We start from the raw sequence: 24,631 nt of genomic DNA, 5'->3' as shown, positions 1-24,631 counted from the left end.
CAGCTACTCCTGCAGCACACCTGACTACCAGCTACTCCTGCAGCACACCTGACTACCAGCTACTCCTGCAGCACACCTGACTACCGGCTACTCCTGTAGCACACCTGACTACCAGCTACTCCTGTAGCACACCTGACTACCAGCTACTCCTGCAGCACACCTGACTACCAGCTACTCCTGCAGCACACCTGACTACCAGCTACTCCTGCAGCACACCTGACTACCAGGTACTCCTGCAGCACACCTGACTACCAGCTACTCCTGCAGCACACCTGACTACCAGCTACTCCTGCAGCACACCTGACTACCAGCTACTCCTGTAGCACACCTGACTACCGGCTACTCCTGTAGCACACCTGACTACCGGCTACTCCTGCAGCACACTTACTACCAGTTACTCCTGTAGCACACCTGACTACCAGCTACTCCTGTAGCACACCTGACTACCGGCTACTCCTGTAACACACCTGACTACCGGCTACTCCTGCAGCACACTTGACTACCAGTTACTCCTGTAGCACACCTGACTACCAGCTACTCCTGCAGCACACCTGACTACCAGCTACTCCTGCAGCACACCTGACTACCAGATACTCCCGTAGCACACCTGACTACCAGCTACTCCTGTAGCATACCTGACTACCGGCTACTCCTGCAATACACTTGACTACCAGTTACTCCTGTAGCACACCTGACTACCGGCTACTCCTGTAACACACCTGACTACCGGCTACTCCTGCAGCACACCTGACTACCGGCTACTCCTGCAGCACACCTGACTACCGGCTACTCCTGCAGCACACCTGACTAGCGGCTACTCCTGCAGCACACATGATTACCAGCTACTCCTGTAGCACACCTGACTACCAGCTACTCCTGCAGCACACCTGACTACCAGCTACTTCTGCAGCACACCTGACTACCAGCTACTCCTGCAGCACACCTGACTACCAGATACTCCTGTAGCACACCTGACTACCAGCTACTCCTGTAGCACACCTGACTACCGGCTACTTCTGTAGCACAACTGACTACCAGCTACTCCTGTAACACACCTGACTACCGGCTACTCCTGTAGCACACCTGACTACCAGCTACTCCTGTAGCACACCTGACTACCGGCTACTCCTGCAGCACACCTGACTACCAGATACTTCTGCAGCACACCTGACTACAGGCTACTCCTGCAGCACACCTGACTACCAGCTACTCCTGCAGCACACCTGACTACCAGCTACTCCTGTAGCACACCTGACTACCAGGTACTCTTGCAGCACACCTGACTACTGGCTACTCCTGCAGCACACATGATTAACAGCTACTCCTGTAGCACACCTGACTACCAGCTACTCCTGTAGCACACCTGACTACCAGCTACTCCTGCAGCACACCTGACTACCAGCTACTCCTGCAGCACACCTGACTTCCAGATACTCCTGTAGCACACCTGACTACCAGCTACTCCTGTAGCACACCTGACTACCAGCTACTTCTGTAGCACAACTGACTACCAGCTATTCCTGTAACACACCTGACTACCGGCTACTCCTGTAGCACACCTGACTACCAGCTACTCCTGTAGCACACCTGACTACCGGCTACTCCTGCAGCACACCTGATTACTAGCTACTTCTGCAGCACACCTGACTACCGGCTACTCCTGCAGCACACCTGACTATCAGCTACTCCTGCAGCACACCTGACTACCAGCTACTCCTGTAGCACACCTGACTACCAGGTACTCATGCAGCACACCTGACTACCAGCTACTTCTGTAGCACACCTGACTACCGGCTACTCCTGTAGCACACCTGACTACCAGATAATCCTGCAGCACACCTGACTACCAGCTACTCCTGCAGCACACCTGACTACCAGATACTCCTGTAGCACACCTGACTACCAGCTACTCCTGTAGCACACCTGACTACCAGCTACTTCTGTAGCACAACTGACTACCAGCTATTCCTGTAACACACCTGACTACCGGCTACTCCTGTAGCACACCTGACTACCAGCTACTACTGTAGCACACCTGACTACCGGCTACTCCTGCAGCACACCTGATTACTAGCTACTTCTGCAGCACACCTGACTACCGGCTACTCCTGCAGCACACCTGACTACCAGCTACTCCTGCAGCACACCTGACTACCAGATACTCCTGTAGCACACCTGACTACCAGGTACTCCTGCAGCACACCTGACTACCAGCTACTTCTGTAGCACACCTGACTACCGGCTACTCCTGTAGCACACCTGACTACCGGCTACTCCTGCAGCACACTTGACTACCAGTTACTCCTGTAGCACACCTGACTACCAGCTACTCCTGTAGCACACCTGACTACCGGCTACTCCTGTAACACACCTGACTACCGGCTACTCCTGCAGCACACCTGACTACCGGCTACTCCTGCAGCACACCTGACTACCGGCTACTCCTGCAGCACACCTGACTACCGGCTACTCCTGCAGCACACATGATTACCAGCTACTCCTGTAGCACACCTGACTACCAGCTACTCCTGCAGCACACCTGACTACCAGCTACTCCTGCAGCACACCTGACTACCAGCTACTCCTGCAGCACACCTGACTACCAGCTACTCCTGCAGCACACCTGACTACCAGATACTCCCGTAGCACACCTGACTACCAGCTACTCCTGTAGCATACCTGACTACCGGCTTCTCCTGTATCACATCTGACTACCGGCTACTCCTGCAGCACACCTGACTACCGGCTACTCCTGCAGCACACGTGACTACCGGCTACTCCTGCAGCACACCTGACTACCTGCTACTCCTGCAGCACACATTATTACCAGCTACTCCTGTAGCACACCTGACTACCAGCTACTCCTGTAGCACACCTGACTACCGGCTACTCCTGTAGCACACATGACTACCAGCTACTCCTGTAGCACACCTGACTACCAGCTACTCCTGTAGCACACCTGACTACCAGCTACTCCTGTAGCACACCTGACTACCAGCTACTCCTGTAGCACACCTGACTACCAGCTACTCCTGTAGCACACCTGACTACCAGCTACTCCTGTAGCACACCTGACTACCGGCTACTCCTGCAGCACACCTGACTACTAGATACTCCTGTTGCACACATGATTACCAGCTACTCCTGTAGCACACCTGACTACCATCTACTCCTGTAGCACACCTGACTACTAGCTACTCCTGCAGCACACCTGACTACCAGCTACTCCTGTAGCACACCTGACTACCGGCTACTCCTGCAGCACACCTGACTACCGGCTACTCCTGCAGCACATCTGTCTACCAGCTACTCCTGTAGCACACCTGACTATTAGCTACTCCTGTAGCACACCTGACTACCAGCGCTCGAACCTCCCCACGAACCATCAAAAGAAAATAATTTTGTTATACTGTCATCGTTTTTAAGTAAACCAATCAGTATTAATATAAATTTACAGATTTTTTAAAATATGCAAGTTTACATGAAAACAACTGTATCACTATAAAACAATGTTCACAATAATACTGGTTTCGGATACTTACCAGGGCACTTATGTTTTGTGTTGTCCCAGTACCTCCAATAGTTAAAGTTATTTGTAAACCGTTCCCTGAATAGCATTCCAGTATTAATTACTCGCATTGATAAATTTAATAAAACAAATTTAAGACTAACTATTCCATAATAAACTATATTTTTTCCATTGCTTGAAATAAATTTATGCTTGAATGAAATTTCAAATATAATATAAAGTTATGCGCCAATTTTCGTAAGAAATAGTATTATCTCGAAAAACGTATTTCATATAATATGCAAAAATAATCATAGCCATGTATTGTACAAAGCTACAATATATTTCTTGTAATATTACTATTTCTTGGCAACTACTTTGCAAAAGAATATTTTGTAAAGGTACAAAATTTATTTTTATATTTAGTTTAGATGAGTAACCAAAACCCACAACAGTCACCTAAATGAATTAGAGGCAAATTTCAACAATTAAACATGTAGCATTTGTTCTGTTTTCAGATTGTGAATTAATTTGAGGAATGATAAAGTACTCTTTCAAATTTTAGTCTATACAACAAATGGGGAATTATTTAAACAACTTACCTTACGAGAAAAATTTGCCCGAGTTTATGGATGCATGGTTTATAAAATATCTTGGAGTCATTCATTATAATTAGAATATCTAAATTTTAATTTGTTTAATATTACACTTCCATCACAGAAGACTTACCAATATAATTATATTTATTAAATATTTATAGATACAATTTGATACTATATTATAGTAATGAATGATTTAAACGGTACGTGGATAGACGAAGAGTGAGTGAAGATTTTACCAGTTTTTGAAGTTTTTGTGAATATTCCAAGAATATTTCTGCGAGTTATTTTTCAAGGAAAAAATAGCGTTTCTGCTATTATATTTACGAAGATATTTGTCAATGTATTAAAAAAATTCCAGTTATTTGAATTCAAATTTCAACGTAAATTCTAGGTGTTCATTTTAACAGGGTAGAGATTATACTGTAAATATAACTAGTACGATATTATAAATCATAATGAGGTCTTTTAACTTGGATATAATTCAAATGAATTTACAATAGTTTCATTAAAATTCTTTTAAGCACAAGGAATATCAGAATTAACGAAGTAGGCCTAAGTCGTACAAGTAATTTTTTTTGACTTAATTATTTGTTTTTGACGACAATCAGCTTCCACAAGTTCTGTTAGTTAAAATAATATAACTGCAGGTATCCACATAAATATTTCATTATTTGGAGTGTCTCGACAGAGAATTGAGAACATAGTGCATATCCATTTATTTACTACAAAAATTTTTTTTTGCGAAACTGAAAATTTTACAATTACGTTTTAATGTTTGATATTAAATTTAAGAAATATTGTTCAACTGAGTGACAATCGTAGTATTATTTAGTCGTTGGAAAACGAGATTAAGGGGAAAATTATCTACGTGAAGAAATAAGTTTTGCCAACCTACAATAAATATGTATGCAGTATGGAAGGTACTTAATTATAAACTGTAAGGTTTATAAACATAGATTAAATGTCCCTTACTGGGTGTAAGTGTAATATATTTGATATATTCAAAATTAAGTTATAAAAATGAATTATGTTCGGCAATTTTAAACAGTATTTTTTTTTTAGAGAATGGATGTTAATTTTTATGTTTTTTTGTGAATGCTTCCACTACAGTGTTCCTACCGCAAGAATGTGTTTTTAAGTAACTTTGAAGTGGCGGGGTGGACAATACTGAAGAGTAAAACAGCCGTGAAGTGACGAGCTGGTCCCCTTGTCGGCAGGCAAGGGAGAGAGCATCTGGGACAGGTTCGTCCACACGAGTCCCAGCTGCATCGCCCAGGGAGCCACGGGTGACGTGGCCTGCGACTCCTACCACAAGTACCAGGAGGACGTGAAGGCGCTCAAGACAATCGGGGTGAGCTCCCGCACAGAGCAGCTGCTGCAGTCCGTCTCCGCGCTGTGTGCCGTGCCTGCGGCCACGTATTCTTAGCATTGTCTTCGTCACGTGGTCTGCCGGAATACTCCAGTCACAGCCATCCAGTGCGGAAGCAAACGCTCCCCGAGTGGCATGGCCAAATTGGGCAATAGTTTCTTTTGCAGATGGCAACAATCGATGACGCAGACATACCTTATTGTAATCTGATGAGCTATCTGATTAATTTGCGAAACATTTATGCCGCTAGTCATGACTCGTTGGAAACTGTTGTGAGTTGTTAGTATATTAGGAGTCATTAGGTAAGGATATGTCTATACTGGACTGTCATTGTGCCTGATGACGGGAGCAGATGTCAGATCCTGAAACGTCACAACTGTGTTCGTCCGTGCTGTCCATGTCGCCCAGAACATCTGTTTGTTTTGATCGCTGGGTCCATCATGCTTTGCAGTGTTCATCAAAGTTGTTTGTCTGTTTTAGCTGTTGTTGTTGCAACTCTCTCGTCGTTGTTAGCTCATTGTGTTTGTCTGTGCTGTAATTTATTTAATTATATTTTCTGGCTGAATTACATCAACGGAAGTGTGCTGCACAGGCATTTAGATTTGGCATCAGCTGATCTTGGCTTGTTCTCTGTGTGTTTATGTATTCATCTTTGTTGTCAATTCTTGACGTTTTTTCTATAGCATCCGGTGTAAACCACAGTGGTGAATGTCAATGAACTTCCGCATTGCAAGATCAACAAAACATCCAGAATTATCTTACAGATTTTCTGATAATAGTGCCGTCAATAGTTACACATTGAATGACATTTAAATAAAATACCTTTGTTTATGATTTAAATTGTAACAAAATTGACTGTAACTAACTTTCATGAATTTTAGATGTTAGGGCTAGATCATAAAATTAACCAAAAAAATAAGTTTTAAAGAACCGGAGATGGTCCCATAACACTTCAAATGAATTGTTTCATACGGTCAGGAAAACTTTCCAACTTAACTTACGTACTATGGATGCCAGTTATAACCATGAAGCGATGACATGAGAACGAAAATCGGTTTTCCTTGGCAGTTCAACTTCTACCGCTTCTCGATATCCTGGCCGAGGATCCTGCCGAAGGGAGACGTGTCCGTCATCAACCAGGACGGCATCGACTACTACAACAACCTCATCAACGAGCTGCTCGCCAACAACATCCAGCCGGTGGTGAGTGGCGTTTTTTTAAATATGCTTAGCAAAATAATATTGGTCTACAATTGAAACTGGAACACACGGCGGAACGGCACGATGGAGAATAGCGAAGCTAAAGGGACAGCCTTGGTTCTGGCAATATTCACAGCGGCAGAAGGCGGCAGGGCGAGCCCTGCAAGCGGGTAAACACACTATTCGCCGGCAGCTAAGGTCGGAATTAAGAAATAATAAATTTCTTTGAAATTATGAATATTATTAAATATTGTCAAATATTTTCCAAAGACAAATTGTTTGCTAGCAGTGAGACTTTCAGTTACTGTCTATAGTTTATAAAACATATACAAATAATATTTAAATAAAAATTTACTAAGTATTTTTATAGACAGGCATAATTAATTTTCCACGTGATTAACTAAACAACTAATAACGTTTATGCATGATGATGTCCATTTCAAGTTGGGAACCACAACATTTTATTGGAAAAATGTTTCAATGCATTAAATATCCATAAATTAGAACAATTTTATATTCAAATCGTACATAACAAACATTGCCTGGCTGCAGGGTAATATCTCCAGGCCTTATAAATAACAACTGAAATCCTGTTATAAATCCTGCCTTTCAAAAATTAAAAAAAAAAAAAACTTGGCCATTGAAAAAAGTTAAAAAAAAAATTAATCATGCCATAAATTTATCCATAAATACTGTAGTTTCAGTACGAAATAACTTTACTGATAATTCATACAAACTCTCTCTCGGCGGTGGGCAAACGAGCCAGTGACCGGCTCTAGCTACGGGCAGCCCGGCGATGCTCCATCTTCATCCTCCTTCTTCCAGCTGACAGCAGTGTACCTTTCAAACCTGCCTGGCTCGCTTCGTCACATCAACTATTATTCAACTACGGTGTGATATTTTGACGAGATGTACGCATCGTATGATACGTGCTCATCGGATGTGTCTCTGACGGTATATGAGGACAGTGTTCCGGATGGCGGCAGGCACAGCCAGTGACTTGTTTCAGGTCACCATGTACCACTGGGATCTCCCGCAACACATCCAGGATCTCGGCGGGATGGCCAACTCCATAGTGGTCGACTACTTCGAGGACTACGCCAGGCTTCTGTACACCCACTTCGGAGACAGGGTAGCCAACCATTCTTCAATCATTTCGTTTCACGTTTACTGCAGTTGATTGCACGCAATTTTGTTCAACGACTAAGCGGGTAGTTAACTGTGTTGTAATTTGAGACTGCAGTGAATGGATAAGGTGGAAAACCACTCTTCATTTTGCATATTGCGTGACTAAATAATCTTATAATGATCTTAATGTATTCTCTTTTCAGGTGACAACATTATTTCGTTATCACTAACCAATAATATTCTTGTGGCTAATAAAATATTTATTTTTAATTCGCCCCACGATCTATGGCAAGTTTAATTCACAAAAAAATATTTATGGACACCCAGTTTGCATAGTGGGCTCTATTCCTTTAAGGAATTAGGGTTAAATTAGGATTACAGCAAAAGGAAAACTCGGAAGAAATTTCTGTGAGCCGGTGGGTCATCTTCTTGGCTAACTATTATTTCTTCCATCATTATGTATAATGCCATCGTTACTCAGCTTATATTTCTCATACCTCACCCGTCTCTAAAGATATTGATGCCGACAATATGTGAAAGCCAAATTATTAACTTCCATTTATCGGTTGTCTTCGCGTAAATTATGGACAAAGATACAGGTGTGGGTATTTTTTATTTAAATGTATTTTTACTTTGTGACATTAATGTCGTGAGAGAAATTCGCATTAAACGAACACAGTATAGATAAATCTGAAAGGAAGTGTACGTCGTCTATAGTAAGGAACAATCCCAACATGCGCATGGACGTGACTTCGGTAAACCGTGATTTGAACCCGGCTCCTACCTGAGGCAAGTCCAATGTGCGTGAGCTCATGGGCGACGGCGCAAGGAAATAAAAGGGTTGTACAAATCCTACCCCTTCCATAACGCTTGCAATCAATTTCAACCTACCATTTAAACTTATGTAAAAACCGACCCGATTACCTCACGTATAAATGTTAAATAAATATTGCATGTATTATAACTTAGTGTTGGCCGAAAAAATCACAAAACATTTTTTACTATAGATAAAATAATATTACGCATACTTTGAAACCTCTTTTCTTTATTAATATTGTCTTTAATAATAACACTTTATTATTATAATTTTTTAATTTCGTTTTTTTTAATTTATTAGACTACTCAAGTTACTATTAGCAGCTTCCATATTTTAATTTATACTATTTTTATACCTTATATTAATTTGTTTAGTTGATTTGTATGGCATTAGTATGTTTATCATTTTATCGGTTGTTGTTTTTCTTTATGTTGACTTAGTTTTGCACATTTTGTTTTATTATCAATTTACATTTACTTTGTAAAACATTTAAGTGGTTAAGTGGAAGACAGAATAAGTCAATAAAATAATTCTAGGAAAATGATTTGAAGAAAAGGCATTCAGAAATCTAAACACTAGTACCTATGCAGTTAATTGACAAAAACTACATTATTTATCTATACAGAAGTTTACAGAGAAATGTTTGTGTCTGCTACCAGCTAAAGTGCTCTGGGAATGTTTGTTTTGCACCTCACAAAAAATTGTTTTTATTCTAAACAAGTATATATAGATATATTTATAACATATCCACAGAGTCCTGCACAGCTGAAACTCGTGTTGAAGTACTGTATGACCATAAAATAAAATCTTGGGTATAAAATTTAATAGTATATACTGTAAGCGTTGTAGAGTGTTGTTTAAAGTTACAATAAAAAAAGTAACTCAAACCGTTTTAGATAAGCGCATACGCGAGTACTGCTTTGTTATTTACTCGTTTGCAGCACCACCTACGTAAAATGGCTACTCCTGAGCTTAATTAGCAGAGGGCGAACTTGTAAACTTTATTTGGCAACAGGATGGAGCCCCTCCCCATTGGAATCTATTTGTGTGAGAGTGGTTGAACGTCGAACCCTGACCTCTGGTTGGTCGTAATGGTCTAGAATACAGAGCTCTTTTTCTCTGGCCTCTACGTTTACCTGACATACCGCCATACGATTTTTTTTCCTTTCGGGCTTAATAAAAGATCTTGACTACGTTCCGCTGCTACCTAATGAATTGCCAGAGTTGAGGCACGGAATTGTAGAGGCTAATAATTATATTACTCCAGAATTGTTAACCAAAGAGTGGAAAAAATGAGACCTTAGGTTCGATGTGTGCCGTATAATAAAGATGCTCATATTGAACATTTGTAAGATAAACTAGGTTAGTTTACCTTCAATGTTATGTACAAATGTAACTGAAACTGGGGAATGTGAGTGTTGGGCGCGTGCCGGCAGGTGAAGTGGTGGATCACCTTCAACGAGCCGCTGTCCTTCGTGCGCGGCTACCACTCGCAGTGCTTCGCGCCGGGCGTCTCGGCGCCTGGCGTCGGCGAGTACCTGGTGGCGCACAACGTGCTCAAGGCGCATGCGCGCGCCTACCGCCTCTACGACCGACACTTCCGCGCCGCGCAGAGAGGTGCCTCCGCTGTGCTGTCTTATCGCATTTATGACCTTTTCAAAAATATATTTTTTGAAGTGAATCTTCTTTGCTGAGGGGGGCTACAATTTTCGTGCGTTACGAAAATTCCGATCGCATGAGGTGAATAGTTAGGTACGTGATGGGTGAAACGGCAGAGCAACCTTATGTTCTTGTATTGTTTCGTTCTTGCACACTTGCACATTAGCGATATTTGTATACTTTACACTTGCACACTTGTATACTTGAGAAATAGCATCATTTAGCGCTCGCATACTTGCATAATTTTTTATATAGGACCTAAGCCAAGGAGAATTTATTTTCTTATACCTAATAATATAATAAGCTAGAAGTTTCAGTTCTGTCGCGCTTGGACTACACGCATATGTTTTTTATATCTCTAGATAATTTTGCTCTCAGGGTTGTGAGGCTCAGCGACCCGGGGTGTGTCCCTCGCTCGGCCTGCAGTGCCTGGCGAGCACTGGCACTACACGGCTTGTGTCCCTCGCTCGGCCTGCAGTGCCTGGCGAGCACTGGCACTACACGGCTTGTGTCCCTCGCTCGGCCTGCAGTGCCTGGCGAGCACTGGCACTACACGGCTTGTGTCCCTCGCTCGGCCTGCAGTGCCTGGCGAGCACTGGCACTACACGGCTTGTGTCCCTCGCTCGGCCTGCAGTGCCTGGCGAGCACTGGCACTACACGGCTTGTGTCCCTCGCTCGGCCTGCAGTGCCTGGCGAGCACTGACACTACACGGCTTGTGTCCCTCGCTCGGCCTGCAGTGCCTGGCGAGCACTGGCACTACACGGCTTGTGTCCCTCGCTCGGCCTGCAGTGCCTGGCGAGCACTGGCACTACACGGCTTGTGTCCCTCGCTCGGCCTGCAGTGCCTGGCGAGCACTGGCACTACACGGCTTGTGTCCCTCGCTCGGCCTGCAGTGCCTGGCGAGCACTGGCACTACACGGCTTGTGTCCCTCGCTCGGCCTGCAGTGCCTGGCGAGCACTGGCACTACACGGCTTGTGTCCCTCGCTCGGCCTGCAGTGCCTGGCGAGCACTGGCACTACACGGCTTGTGTCCCTCGCTCGGCCTGCAGTGCCTGGCGAGCACTGGCACTACACGGCTTGTGTCCCTCGCTCGGCCTGCAGTGCCTGGCGAGCACTGACACTACACGGCTGGTGTACAGTAAACATCTCATGTTGCGCACCACTGATAATTCATTATTATAAGTTTCATTATTGTTTGGATTTTTTCTTTGTCCATTGGTGTCTATAGCGTGTATTATTACAGTTGATGTCATTATGAAAGAACAAAATATTAAAATCTAAAAACATATTATTATTTCACATGGGAAACAATTTTATAGCGGTCAGTCCCTATGAATAACAAGGCATGCCATTAAAATTATATGTTTTACTCAAACTCCACTCTACTAATATTTTCAATATTAATTGCCTTGTGTATGAGGCTAGCAAAAACCGATTGTCCTGAAACAAGAGTAAGAGCAGGATTTTATTAAAATGCTAATCGTAACAACAACTTTCAATATGTATAGACTCTGTGTCACCAGGTGCAACTAGTCTAGCTGTATCTTCAATTAATTAAGATTTCGACTATCTGTAAAATAATGGATATGAGTATAAATTATTTATGTTTTTATTTTGTTTCAATATGGTAACTCGTTTAAACAATGGATAAGTTAGAATGGAGATAATATTTTATTATAATATAAAATATGTATTTATAATAACTTATAATAAAATATGTATTTATAATAACTTTTTTATAAGATATTATTTACCGCATCGCAAAAATTATATATAGGTATATTTTTTCACAGGAAAGGTTAGCATCACTCTCAACATTAACTATGCCAAGCCGAAAACCAACACGACAGCTGACATTGAAGCAGCAGAAAGATACCTTCAGTTTAACGTAAGTGTATAACAATATACCTAACCGATCGCTCTGACGTCATGGTGATCATTTTCATCAAAATTCCTCATAAATGAATCAAAACTCCCCAAAATCTATTAATATCCCTATTTCGTGGAAAAAATTCCCGTTTTGAGAAAAAAATTCTCGTTTTATTCCAGAATAATTCGACAGTTCGAAATGTCGCCAAAAAGGATAAAATTACCCACGAGCAAGCTTCCAAATAGACTCTGGAGGGCACGTTTCGACCTGGACCTTGACCTTCACCGTAAACCTCAAATATTTAATTTTCAACCGAAAAATTCCGAAATAAAATCCCAAAAATATAAAAACAAATTGTTTACTTCTAATGTTTTGTTATCGAAATCATCTCGGTCCTCGGTTCGTTTCCCGGCGAGAGTAAACATGTAATTTACGTATAAATTAAGAAATTCTTACATACAATTTAATACAAAATTTGCTTACGTCACATATGAAAAAATTTTGTATGTCAACTCAGCGGTTCCAGATAATTTAAAAGCTTACTATTTTTCTGTGTACGAGTTAGGTTACTCCTTAGAAGTTCTGTGAAGAAAATTTGATTTGCACTTGTATCAGACTTTTATTTGCAGCTGGGATGGTTCGCACACCCGATCTACAGCCAGGAGGGAGACTACCCCGCCGTCATGAAGGAGAGAGTACCAACAACAGCAAGGCAGAGGGCTTGCATGTAGATAGTAACATGCAAGGTGTCAGTGAGGTGTGTCATTGCAGCTGGGATGGTTCGCGCACCCGATCTACAGCCAGGAGGGAGACTATCCCGCCGTCATGAAGGAGAGAGTCGCCAACAACAGCAAGGCAGAGGGCTTGCATGTAGATAGTAACATGCAAGGTGTCAGTGAGGTGTGTCATTGCAGCTGGGATGGTTCGCGCACCCGATCTACAGCCAGGAGGGAGACTACCCCGCCGTCATGAAGGAGAGAGTCGCCAACAACAGCAAGGCAGAGGGCTTGCATGTAGATAGTAACATGCAAGGTGTCAGTAAGGTGTGTCATTGCAGCTGGGATGGTTCGCGCACCCGATCTACAGCCAGGAGGGAGATTACCCCGCCGTCATGAAGGAGAGAGTACCAACAACAGCAAGGCAGAGGGCTTGCATGTAGATAGTAACATGCAAGGTGTCAGTGAGGTGTGTCATTGCAGCTGGGATGGCTCGCGCACCCGATCTACAGCCAGGAGGGAGACTACCCCGCCGTCATGAAGGAGAGAGTCGCCAACAACAGCAAGGCAGAGGGCTTGCATGTAGATAGTAACATGCAAGGTGTCAGTGAGGTGTGTCATTGCAGCTGGGATGGTTCGCGCACCCGATCTACAGCCAGGAGGGAGACTACCCCGCCGTCATGAAGGAGAGAGTACCAACAACAGCAAGGCAGAGGGCTTGCATGTAGATAGTAACATGCAAGGTGTCAGTGAGGTGTGTCATTGCAGCTGGGATGGTTCGCGCACCCGATCTACAGCCAGGAGGGAGACTACCCCGCCGTCATGAAGGAGAGAGTACCAACAACAGCAAGGCAGAGGGCTTGCATGTAGATAGTAACATGCAAGGTGTCAGTGAGGTGTGTCATTGCAGCTGGGATGGTTCGCGCACCCGATCTACAGCCAGGAGGGAGACTACCCCGCCGTCATGAAGGAGAGAGTACCAACAACAGCAAGGCAGAGGGCTTGCATGTAGATAGTAACATGCAAGGTGTCAGTGAGGTGTGTCATTGCAGCTGGGATGGTTCGCGCACCCGATCTACAGCCAGGAGGGAGACTACCCCGCCGTCATGAAGGAGAGAGTACCAACAACAGCAAGGCAGAGGGCTTGCATGTAGATAGTAACATGCAAGGTGCCAGTGAGGTGTGTCATTGCAGCTGGGATGGTTCGCGCACCCGATCTACAGCCAGGAGGGAGACTACCCCGCCGTCATGAAGGAGAGAGTACCAACAACAGCAAGGCAGAGGGCTTGCATGTAGATAGTAACATGCAAGGTGCCAGTGAGGTGTGTCATTGCAGCTGGGATGGTTCGCGCACCCGATCTACAGCCAGGAGGGAGACTACCCCGCCGTCATGAAGGAGAGAGTCGCCAACAACAGCAAGGCAGAGGGCTTGCATGTAGATAGTAACATGCAAGGTGTCAGTAAGGTGTGTCATTGCAGCTGGGATGGTTCGCGCACCCGATCTACAGCCAGGAGGGAGTTTACCCCGCCGTCATGAAGGAGAGAGTACCAACAACAGCAAGGCAGAGGGCTTGCATGTAGATAGTAACATGCAAGGTGTCAGTAAGGTGTGTCATTGCAGCTGGGATGGTTCGCACACCCGATCTACAGCCAGGAGGGAGACTACCCCGCCGTCATGAAGGAGAGAGTCGCCAACAACAGCAAGGCAGAGGGCTTGCGCAGGTCCAGACTGCCGGAGTTCGGCGAGTATTGGGTCAACTACATCCGAGGTAATCCAGTACATGTTTTAGCTAACGAACTTAACAGTAACGAGAATAGTAATCAACCATTAGAATGAAACACGAGTCAAAATTCACAACTTCCTGCAATGCTTGCATCATATGGACTTTTAGCAAATAATTTGTGGTATTAAAGAAAAAAATGATTCCCTTCAGCACGTTGGTGTAAGCGCGTGCCTCTTTACAGGCACACATGACTTTTTCGGACTCAACCTGTACACATCCGACCTAGTGAGCGCTCCGAGCTCGAATGTCAGCAGTTCAGGCATCAGCATGGACAACGACATGGGGAACCTCGTGGTGGAGAAAGACCCGAGCTGGCCTCATGGTTCACTCGTACGGTTCAGGGTGAGTTACTAGGGTCCAGGCCCAAAAATATCACATTGAGTCCATGAATTATTATTCTTGATATCGTAGTGTATTTTGTTTACTACTCAGTATATGATCATCGCTGTATCTAATGTGAAATGGGATTTTTCAATGTAACTGTGACCGAATGTAGGAGAATGTAGGGAAGAACCTGCTGGTATTTGAATTAACATTACTATGATAGGAGGTGGGCCTTTTTATATACCGGGCACTGAAGCCGAATGTACATCACCAGACTACTTTCAGTGGAATACATGTACATTTTTGGTGAAGCACGTGGTATTTATGGTAGATTGCAAGCTATAACATACCCAGTTTCTTCTTTCATCACTATTTTATAATTCCTTGAAATGAAAACTAACTTATTAAATTATTTGAGATTTACATTTCTTGATATCTTCAGTGGATGTTAAGATTAGCTAATATATACATAAACCAAAATAAAATATTATATTTATCATTACTATGAAATATTGGCGCTCTCCTTACGCGAAAGGTGAGAATCAATCATTTTGAGTTTCTAGTAATATTTTTCAATCAATTATCTTTAAATATCAAGGTTTGTTATATAAAGTATTCGTAGTATACGACTGGTTCAAAGGAAAACTACAAGTTTACTTCGATTTCATTACTACATCTAATGGGCCAAATATCTTCGCAAGTTTTATTTTGCAGCTAACAAAAGTTTAAAGTTGCTACATAATCACAACTCTTTCAGAAAATATATACGGCTAGCATGAAATAATGAAAACTTGTTCGTTCTTACAATCTTCATTGGACATTCGTCACTGCTGGTTTGAACTTGTGCCATAGAGAAACCACAAGAATAAACACAAAAGATGAATAAAGCTAATAACTGTTTTTCCGTATTACTCCAAAGTTCTGAAATAATTTATTCGTGCTCAAAAGTTTTTAGTAACGCTTAAAATTTTTGGTCAACAAAATTAACTTGATTTGTATGTAACTTATGGATACGGGCACCCCACATGTCCATAATATAGTGCAATATTTAGAATAATTATGTTACTAATTTCATAGAGCAGGAGCACTTCTCTAAAAATATAAATAGTATTTTTAGAGTACGCCTTGTTCTGAGAAGTGCAGTAAAATATCTGAAATGTCACTAACATAACCTAAACAAATATGACATAGCCAAAATTCCTAACACTTATACTGCATTTGTTAATAAATCATTTACGCATCAAATAAAGAATAAAGTGAAATAAACACAAGAATCTCGTACTAAGAACTTTTATTACAGTGCTAGGTACAGCATAAGCTGCTAGGTTTTCTTAGCATCACTTGTCTCGCGGATTTTCGACGACTTTCAATATCTTTCCGCAGCAAACAATATGTCGCTCAAAGAAGAGAGCAAAAATTTTTTCTGTGTTCACGTGTTTTTGTAGTCTATGTCCATGGCTTACAAATAAACAAACATTGTTCCGATCGTACTGTCATGTCTACAGCAATGCTATAATGGCCTGGCTTGATATGTTTTGATAGTTTATATTTTTTCCAGGGGTTAAAAATTATTATTTTTTTCTTAATTTTCCCGTCGGTTACGGGACGAGATCTACCTCCTGTAAAACCTTCAAGTTTCTAGCTCGTCTGGAAGTGGGTTAGAATTTGTATAGATGAGTGAGTGAGTCAGTGAGTCGCACATCGGTTGTGTGTGTGTACGTATGTGTATATATATATGGAGTGGTTTGTGTTTCTGTTTACTTTGTGTGCTCCTATCATCAGGGTATTGATAGATACTGTATTAAAATTATTTATATTCTTGTTACACTTAAAGAGTAATTTAGAAGCTATGATAAAAACAATTGTAGCACTATAATTTAATCCAGGTATAGATTGTTTTATTATTAATATAACTAAATTAAGTATTATGTTCATACCAATGTATACCTGCTTGCAGTACACGCCATTTGCGATGAGGAAAATGCTCAACTGGGTTACTCGTAATTACAACCAAGTGCCTATTCTCGTAACTGAGAACGGTTGGTGCGACACAGGAGAACTCAATGACACAATGAGAACACGGTACTACGTGGTAAGTAGCATTGTGCACGGAATGTTTTTATATATTTAGAATAGCAAAACATGCACTGTTAGTATTTCGCTTGTCAAATCTACGTCAAGGAAGTCAAATATTTAATTAAGATTACAACCCTATATTATCGCGTTTAAACGAGGGTAACGTCATAGTTTATTTCAGTACGATGAATGTAGGAAACAAACTATTTACGTAGTTAAAACGGAGTTGAGATTTATATTTTTTTTTACACATACTATTAGTTATATGACTTATTCTAAATAAGGAAATCAGTTGCTTGATTTATTAGTCTCATGAATAACCTCTTGTTTTATAATTGCAGCTGCCAATTCTTCCGAAATGCGAAAATGCTACTTTTACGTTTAAAAAAAAATCTTTTTAATTTAAGATTGTGTTGAACGCGCAGTGAACAAAACAATTAAGCATTTTTTAATCATATCTGGTAAACATAAGACACATTTTCATTCGTAGCGCCATTAATACAGTAAAGCGAATTATTTTTCATAGCAAGATTCTAAGCGGGGGAGGAGAATAGTAAAGTCCATAAACTAAGCGAATTTTTGCTTTGACCGACGTTTACATTGTCAAAGAACACAGGAATTGAATGTAGTTTCAAGTTTATTAGTTTATGAATTGATCCTTGCCAACAGCGGCTTTGAAAACGTTCAGAATCTCAAATTTGTGGTACATATTTTTAACAGACTACTTTAACAGTATGTTCTCCTATTACTGAGTAAACAGAAGACAACTCATTATATGTGGTTTTATTTTATAAAACTTAAAGCCCCCTGACGTAATAAATAGTATTCAGTAACTTAAGTTCGTTGTTAACAATTCACTGAATGTTTTTGGCTTATTTTTTTATCGTGAAAATGTATTAATAAAATCATACTTGGAATTAAATTTTCAACAAGGACTGAGAGCGAAATATAATTTCGCATAAAGGAAAAAATATATATAAAATTAATATTTTTAAGTATCACTAACGTTCTTCTTAATTGTTAGGATTTATTGGAAGAACCCATATTCTTTTTCTTTAATTACCCTTCCAGAACTATTTGGCTTCAGCACTGGATGCGGTTTACCAGGACAACGTAACTATGATAGGTCACACGGCCTGGAGCATAATTGACAACTTGGAATGGGCAGAAGGCTACACGTAAGTATCCAAACTGAGCAATTTTCTTTAATTTCAAAGAGTCCAAAAGTTTTAGAACTATCGTTTTCTGTAAAAATCAAATCTTCATTAACTCGTTTCACTATATAAGTTAATAAAACAAAAACCTTGGTTTATTCGCCATTTATGTGAAGGAATTTTCAAATATATTTTGTCTGTTAGCATTTATTGTCAATTTTTACATAACATGTTTAACTGATAAATATTACTCCCATAACTTTCTAATATATGTTATATATACTTTCCAATGTTTGAAGCTGATGCTAGTTAATTATTTAATGCTAAATGAATAAAAAAATTAGCTTATAGCCAGTGCAAGTTATGTTAACGACGGTGTATGACTGGTGAATCAGTGAAATTCACGTGCATGTCAGTCAAAAATATGTAAGAGTTAACAAAATCAAATTATAAAATGTTAAAATATCTGCAGTGAAGTTTCACTTACGTTGAGCTGTTTTCACTATCTTAAATTTGGAGTTAAATATGAGAATTTTAATAACACATATTAAATATAATAATTGATATAATAAATGATAATTTTTACTAAATAAATATAACTTCTATAAATTCAGTCTTTCCTAGCAAAACAAAGAAATATTTTTGCTGGATTGTCTATGTTTGCATTTATGCACATTTTGAAGTAACTGTATTAAAATCTAGTTAAATATTTTCATTCACAAACAGTGAGTTCATGAATAATTTGATGTCTTCATTCACCTATTGTAATCTCAGAACGTGTTAGGGATACTTACTCATTTGGAAAATAGATTTTACACTACAATTAATTAATAAGTTTTCTTTAGGCGCATTTTTTTCGTCCTTAATTCCACCGCTGATCCAAGCCTTCTCCAAACTATCTGCTCTTCATCTCCAACGACACATGACTTGCGCAGTCGACTAGTCCACGGATCTGGGTGCGAGCTGGTCAGACGGCAGAGTGATGACTGGACTCTCGTCTGATTCCAGGGCGAAGTTCGGCTTGTACCGGGTGAACTTCAGCGATCCGGAAAGGACGAGAACCGCTAAGGACTCTTCGAAGGTGTACGCGTCCATCATCAAGAACAGAAAACTTCCGGAAGAATATCTGGACAAAGAAACATAGATCATGTAGTTGAAAGTGAAGACTTGAAGTGCCAAGACGTTGGTTAGGTTTACGAAGGGGAAAATCATCATACTCTTCACAATTTTTCAGAAAACATTTTTGCACTATGATACATCATTAAATATTTCACTACAGGAAAAAAAATATTATAAAGGTCTGTTTTCTTTTACTATCACTTGTTCCCTTCAAAATTAAACTTAAATTCTGAAGTGATGCACATTACAAGGGTCACTTCCTACCTGCATGATAAACCTTAGAAGCTCAACTGGTTTTTAACAATCACGGTCCTTATTATAATTTTGCTTAAACACGCTTTTGTTTCACATATGTAGCAAACATTTTGGCTACTTTTTTGATAATAAGTTAATTGAAGCCAAAAAATGCTTCGCTGGATGTTTTAAAAAAATTACCAAAGGACAATGTTTGACAAGCTGGACGTGAATGAAATGGTAACACAAATGAGTGAAAACTGCAGATAATTTGGTGGAAAAATAAAAACAGGAGTTACTTAAACAAAAAGGCTGTTATTTCTAAACATATAATAATTGTGTTTTATTTTCTTAAGAAAGTTGTATTCAGCTGGAGTGAATATTAAATATTATTAAAGGAAAAATGATTTTTAAGTACTCTTCATCACTATCTTCAAGAACATAACGAATCTTAATCTGAATAAATCATATCAGGAAATTTGAATCATTTATGAAAATCTGTTTTAAAGAAAAGATTTCCTTTTTTTGGGGTAATCCACAGGATCAGAATTTAATATTTATTACGGATTAATATCACACGTTTTCAACCAAAAGTAATTACATTTAACAAAATAAAATAAACCAAAAGTAATTACATCCAAATTAATTTGTTTGAAATTTGGAAATAAAATGTTATCAACATATTCAACCTACTTTCAACAGTAAATTTTATTTTTCAAATCTAACATATTTTCTTAACGTTTATCTTACAATTCTTCATACACTACATGTTCACGTGATGGTAAAGAACCATTCAAAAGAATATTTATCTTATCGAGGATTCTGTTTTGATAAATACATTTACATGTAATGAATAGTTGTAAACAACTTAACAACAAGTTAACTTTTAGATAGTATTATCGTTGTTTTTCCACATTTTCAGTGCTGATTGTTCACAACGAATTAAATCACTATTTAAAAATAATATTATTGTATTACCTTAAAAAACCCAATGATGAGACTCTCATAAAGTTATCAGGATTTTTTAAACTTTAGCAAGGTGTGGCTATGAGATATCTACGTAGGATGACAAACTATAAAACGTCTTTAAGTGTATAGATAGTACAAAATTAATTAGGGAATAGAGCTAAGTATTTGGTTTTTTAATATTATTTGAGTTTAAATGGGAAATATTTCAATAAATAAAATTATAGCATTTCTTTAGAATATATTTATTTGGTGATTTTTCAACCGTTTAGTCATTGTAAATAAATCAATATCAGATGTGACGACAGAAGTGGCGTTTTTTTTTCATCACTGCAAGGAGATATTCTGTATTAAAATTAAGAATTATGTAAGTGAAAAATTATAATATCTAGCCTCCGACACTAATTTAAGGTTTAGAATTTTTATGAAATAATAAAAAAAATGTAAAAGTTTTTTTTTTGTATTAAGTACAAAGTTCCAACTGTAAACAATGTAAAAATGTTTTGAAAATGGAACTGAAATAATCATGTAAAATTACAGCTATTTATAAATTTGTAAATTTACATGAAAGCAGTTGTATCGCTACAAAAAAAAAGTGTTCGCTGTTGCACTGGGACCGGATTTACAATTTTTAATTTAATACCTGTGTTGTCTATCAACATCATTTCTTGCGAGGAGTTCGAGACAACCTATATATGCAAAAATAACCATAGCCAAATGTTGTTACCATCCCCGGTAACTGGGTGAGTTTTTCTAGACCTCAAAACCATAGAGGGGACGCGTCTGTTCATGTACAATTTTATTCATGAAGGAGCACAAGATATAATATACAACCCAGACACAAAGTATTATATGTGGCTCTTGCTTCACATAAATTGTGAATGCCTCCATTAGCTAGTGCACCGAGATCACTCCAAGCCAATACTGTAACAAATATGTTAACTATGAGCATAACAAATATAAAAAAAACAATACAATTGAATATTTTACACTTTATTTTGTTGTTTTTGTGCACTGAAAATATTTTATTAACTGGTTATCATTATCGTGCACTAACATCTTATCCTATTCGGCACATAGCCTGTCATAATTTACGTTAAACTATTTTATAATCAAATTTTAAGAAGCTAATTTAAACTGTTTAAGTAACAATAATCATTTACAAATTAAATTGAAGCAGCTTATTACTTGTCAAATACAAGATAACAAACACAAACTATTACTCGAATTATCATTTTAAAAATTAATGGTTAATCTTTTATCAGCACTATAACAATCATGGGTTTATCCTATTTACTGTAATTCTTTTAAAATATTATTTTCAGGACACAAGCGAATGTTAATTAGCCGCTTGTACGGAACTTGCAGACGTCAGTCGCAAAGGAAAGCCCGCGGGGTTATCGCCTCTCGCACTCAGCAGCTACTAGTGATCGTGATGGCCGGCTCGCTGGGCGAGTTACCGAGACTCGTTCTGCGCGCGCGAGTCACCAGCGATTTTACTCGCTGCTCCGCTGGTGTGGGAGGCGAGTAGCCGCTTCCCTGAGGACTCGCCCCGTCTTCCCCCTGGCACAGCTAGCTGCAGACATGTCACTAGCGAGCGAGCAGGTTGCATCGGCGCCCTCGAAGCGTCATCAAACACCTGGGTTACCGTCACTATCGCCGAGCTCATGGCCACCCCGGTAATCACGGAGTGCATCACACTCGTTCCTCTCGCTCGGCCGTAATACATATCATCGCATGCAATTGTAAACACACAGTATTATTTTTGAAATTCACCAAAAACTCGTCCTCCCCAATTTTTGCCCCTTCATGCAGGAAGGATTCCAGCATAGCGGTGTTATTTTCAAAACCGTAACCGTAACTCCGCTTACGTAAGCTACGTAACTGAACGTAGCCTCCGCGTGCCGGGCCTGAAAGTCTAAGTCCGAAGTAATGGATGACACAACTGCCACACCGACCACCGACCAGCTCAACGACCAGACAAGCCAATAGCCAACATGTGCCAACCGCCCATTTTTGTAAAGTCACAGCCTTTTTTGAAAATTCAATGTCCAACTGTGACTCGTGAAAAGTTAAAGCCAATCCCGGACTTGGAATATTTTCCACATGGGCCTGCTGAGATATCACCTGAAAATATTCTAGCACCAACTCCACTTGCTTGCATAAACTGTTAAGTCCAATTTCGACTCAGTTTCTGGCTGTCATAGCACGACGGGTAGCGTGACGTTCTTGAAGAGTCGCAGCGTCGGGCGGCAGAATGTTCTCCCGAAGAGCGCGTCTCCGGGCTTCTAGTAGCTCTAGTAGAAGCCCCTTTCACATCCAAGATATGCGAACCTCAAATGATCTCCAATGTGCGCCTAGACGACCAGCAAACTTGGCCGACTTCCTTTGACGTAATTATGATGTCACTATGAGTCACTTCCTGGCACTGTAGGGGTTTTTTACACTACGACACTTCGTTTGCTGTTTACGACAGGTGGCTATACCTCAGGAAACTGCAACGCCGGTAATCTCTCTCCCAGGCTTCAAAGTCGCTAAGTGCTAAGTGAAGGCAATCATTCACGTTAAATAGGTCAGAGAGATGCACTTCACCCCATAACACTGTTTTACAGATTTACAATATTTTTCTTGTAGTGTTGCATTATATTTCTTGGTAAATGGTTCCTTAAGGAATCTTTAGAAGTTCAAAAATAGTTCTGTGAAATAACTGCAAAACATATCGACCAAAATAGCCCAGTGCCAAAAATGCTATAAATCCAAATTATAGTCTTCGTTTCACTGGTTTCATGAGGTCACACAAATCAAATACCAGGATACGTTTTTTTTTTTTTTAAAAAAAGGCCCCTCACACACGATCAGTGCAGCTCTCAGTTCCGAACTGACAGTTTGAATGGAATTGAAGCCCTCTGGACGCACGATCAGTCCAGGTGCTCAGTACGAAACCAACAGTCCAACCTGACAGTTTGGACTGAACCTACGCCTTCTCCACACACGATCAGTCTTGGTGTGGCTGTTGCTGTTGCGAATAATGTTTCATAGTAGAACATGGAAGGAACTGAATTCTGTAGTTGCAGTTGCACTTTAAAGTTAGGCAAAAGGAAAACAAATAATATAAACAAATTAATCATGAATTTTTTAAGTGAGAGGTAAAAAACTGAACAAAAATTGCATAATGCTTTACAAAGTAGGTTTTGAACATAATTTCTACATTCGTCTTCAAAGAGAGTGAAAAAGGCTTTTGTTGTCTATTAAATTAATATATATATATATATATGTATATATATATATATATATATATATATATATATCTCCGAAGCAAATTAAGCGTAAAGGTAAAAACCGAGGACGAATCATGTACATAAATAATTACGTAACTTTTTTTATCCTTTTATAATTTTGACACCAAAGGTGGTGTGAACGGGGTAAGATAGTTTTTTAGCATGAAATTGATGTAAGTTTTTGGACATACGCCATTGCTGTGTTTCCGTACCATGTGCGTCTCTGCCTGAGGACGGGAGCAGATAGCAGTTCCCGAAACGTCGCTTGTTTCTGTTTTGGTAAAACTATTGTGTTCGTTTCATATTTTCGTTTTGTCGTGTTTTTGTCTCGTTTCAACTGTTGTGCTGAATTATTTTGGGTTCAATATTTTTGTGTTGTCATCATTTGTGGGTTTTTTTTATCGTCCTATTCTGTTTTGGAAAACTATTGTGTTTGTTTCGTCTTTTTGTTTTGTCGTGTTTTTGTTTCGTTTCAACCGTTGTGCTGAATTTTTTTGGGTTCAATATTTTTGTGTCGTCATCATTTGTGGGTTTTTTTTCGTTCTCTTAGTACATTTTTTTTGTTTTTGTTTGTTTGTTGACCATATTCCTGTTAAGGAATATTTTGTGGTGTTTATATCCTTGTTGACAACAGCAATTTTTTGCTTAATTTTGTATTTTTCTGTCTTTTTTGGGTACTTTATTTCTTTCTTTATTTTTATTTTTTAGTTTTTCTTCAACAGAAAAAGTTCTTAGCAATGGCGTATGTCCAAAAACTTACATCAAGTCATGCACTCCCATTGCACAAATCTTTCAAAGATAGCATCAAATTACTGTAGCTTTTTAC

At 40.0% G+C, this 24,631-nt stretch overlaps 1 protein-coding gene across 1 annotated transcript in view; it reads left to right on the top strand.

Annotated features, from left to right (window-relative positions):
• LOC134533355 (lactase/phlorizin hydrolase-like) overlaps nucleotides 1-24,631 on the top strand; it is an 87,259-nt gene that overhangs the window by 40,724 nt on the left and 21,904 nt on the right. The window contains exons 2-11 of the mRNA XM_063370876.1: nucleotides 5,328-5,461; nucleotides 6,548-6,682; nucleotides 7,689-7,811; nucleotides 10,061-10,241; nucleotides 12,078-12,172; nucleotides 14,492-14,639; nucleotides 14,836-14,996; nucleotides 16,936-17,070; nucleotides 18,126-18,232; nucleotides 19,217-19,343. Of these exons, the coding sequence (XP_063226946.1) occupies nucleotides 5,328-5,461; nucleotides 6,548-6,682; nucleotides 7,689-7,811; nucleotides 10,061-10,241; nucleotides 12,078-12,172; nucleotides 14,492-14,639; nucleotides 14,836-14,996; nucleotides 16,936-17,070; nucleotides 18,126-18,232; nucleotides 19,217-19,343 (1,346 nt within the window). The remainder of the gene's footprint in view (nucleotides 1-5,327; nucleotides 5,462-6,547; nucleotides 6,683-7,688; nucleotides 7,812-10,060; nucleotides 10,242-12,077; nucleotides 12,173-14,491; nucleotides 14,640-14,835; nucleotides 14,997-16,935; nucleotides 17,071-18,125; nucleotides 18,233-19,216; nucleotides 19,344-24,631) is intronic.

The sequence above is a fragment of the Bacillus rossius genome, chromosome 6 (assembly GCF_032445375.1).
Source record: "Bacillus rossius redtenbacheri isolate Brsri chromosome 6, Brsri_v3, whole genome shotgun sequence".
In the NCBI taxonomy this organism is placed as follows: Eukaryota; Metazoa; Arthropoda; class Insecta; order Phasmatodea; family Bacillidae; genus Bacillus; species Bacillus rossius.
Note: the sequence above shows the minus strand (reverse complement) of the source record. Positions and strands in the feature narration are given on the sequence as shown.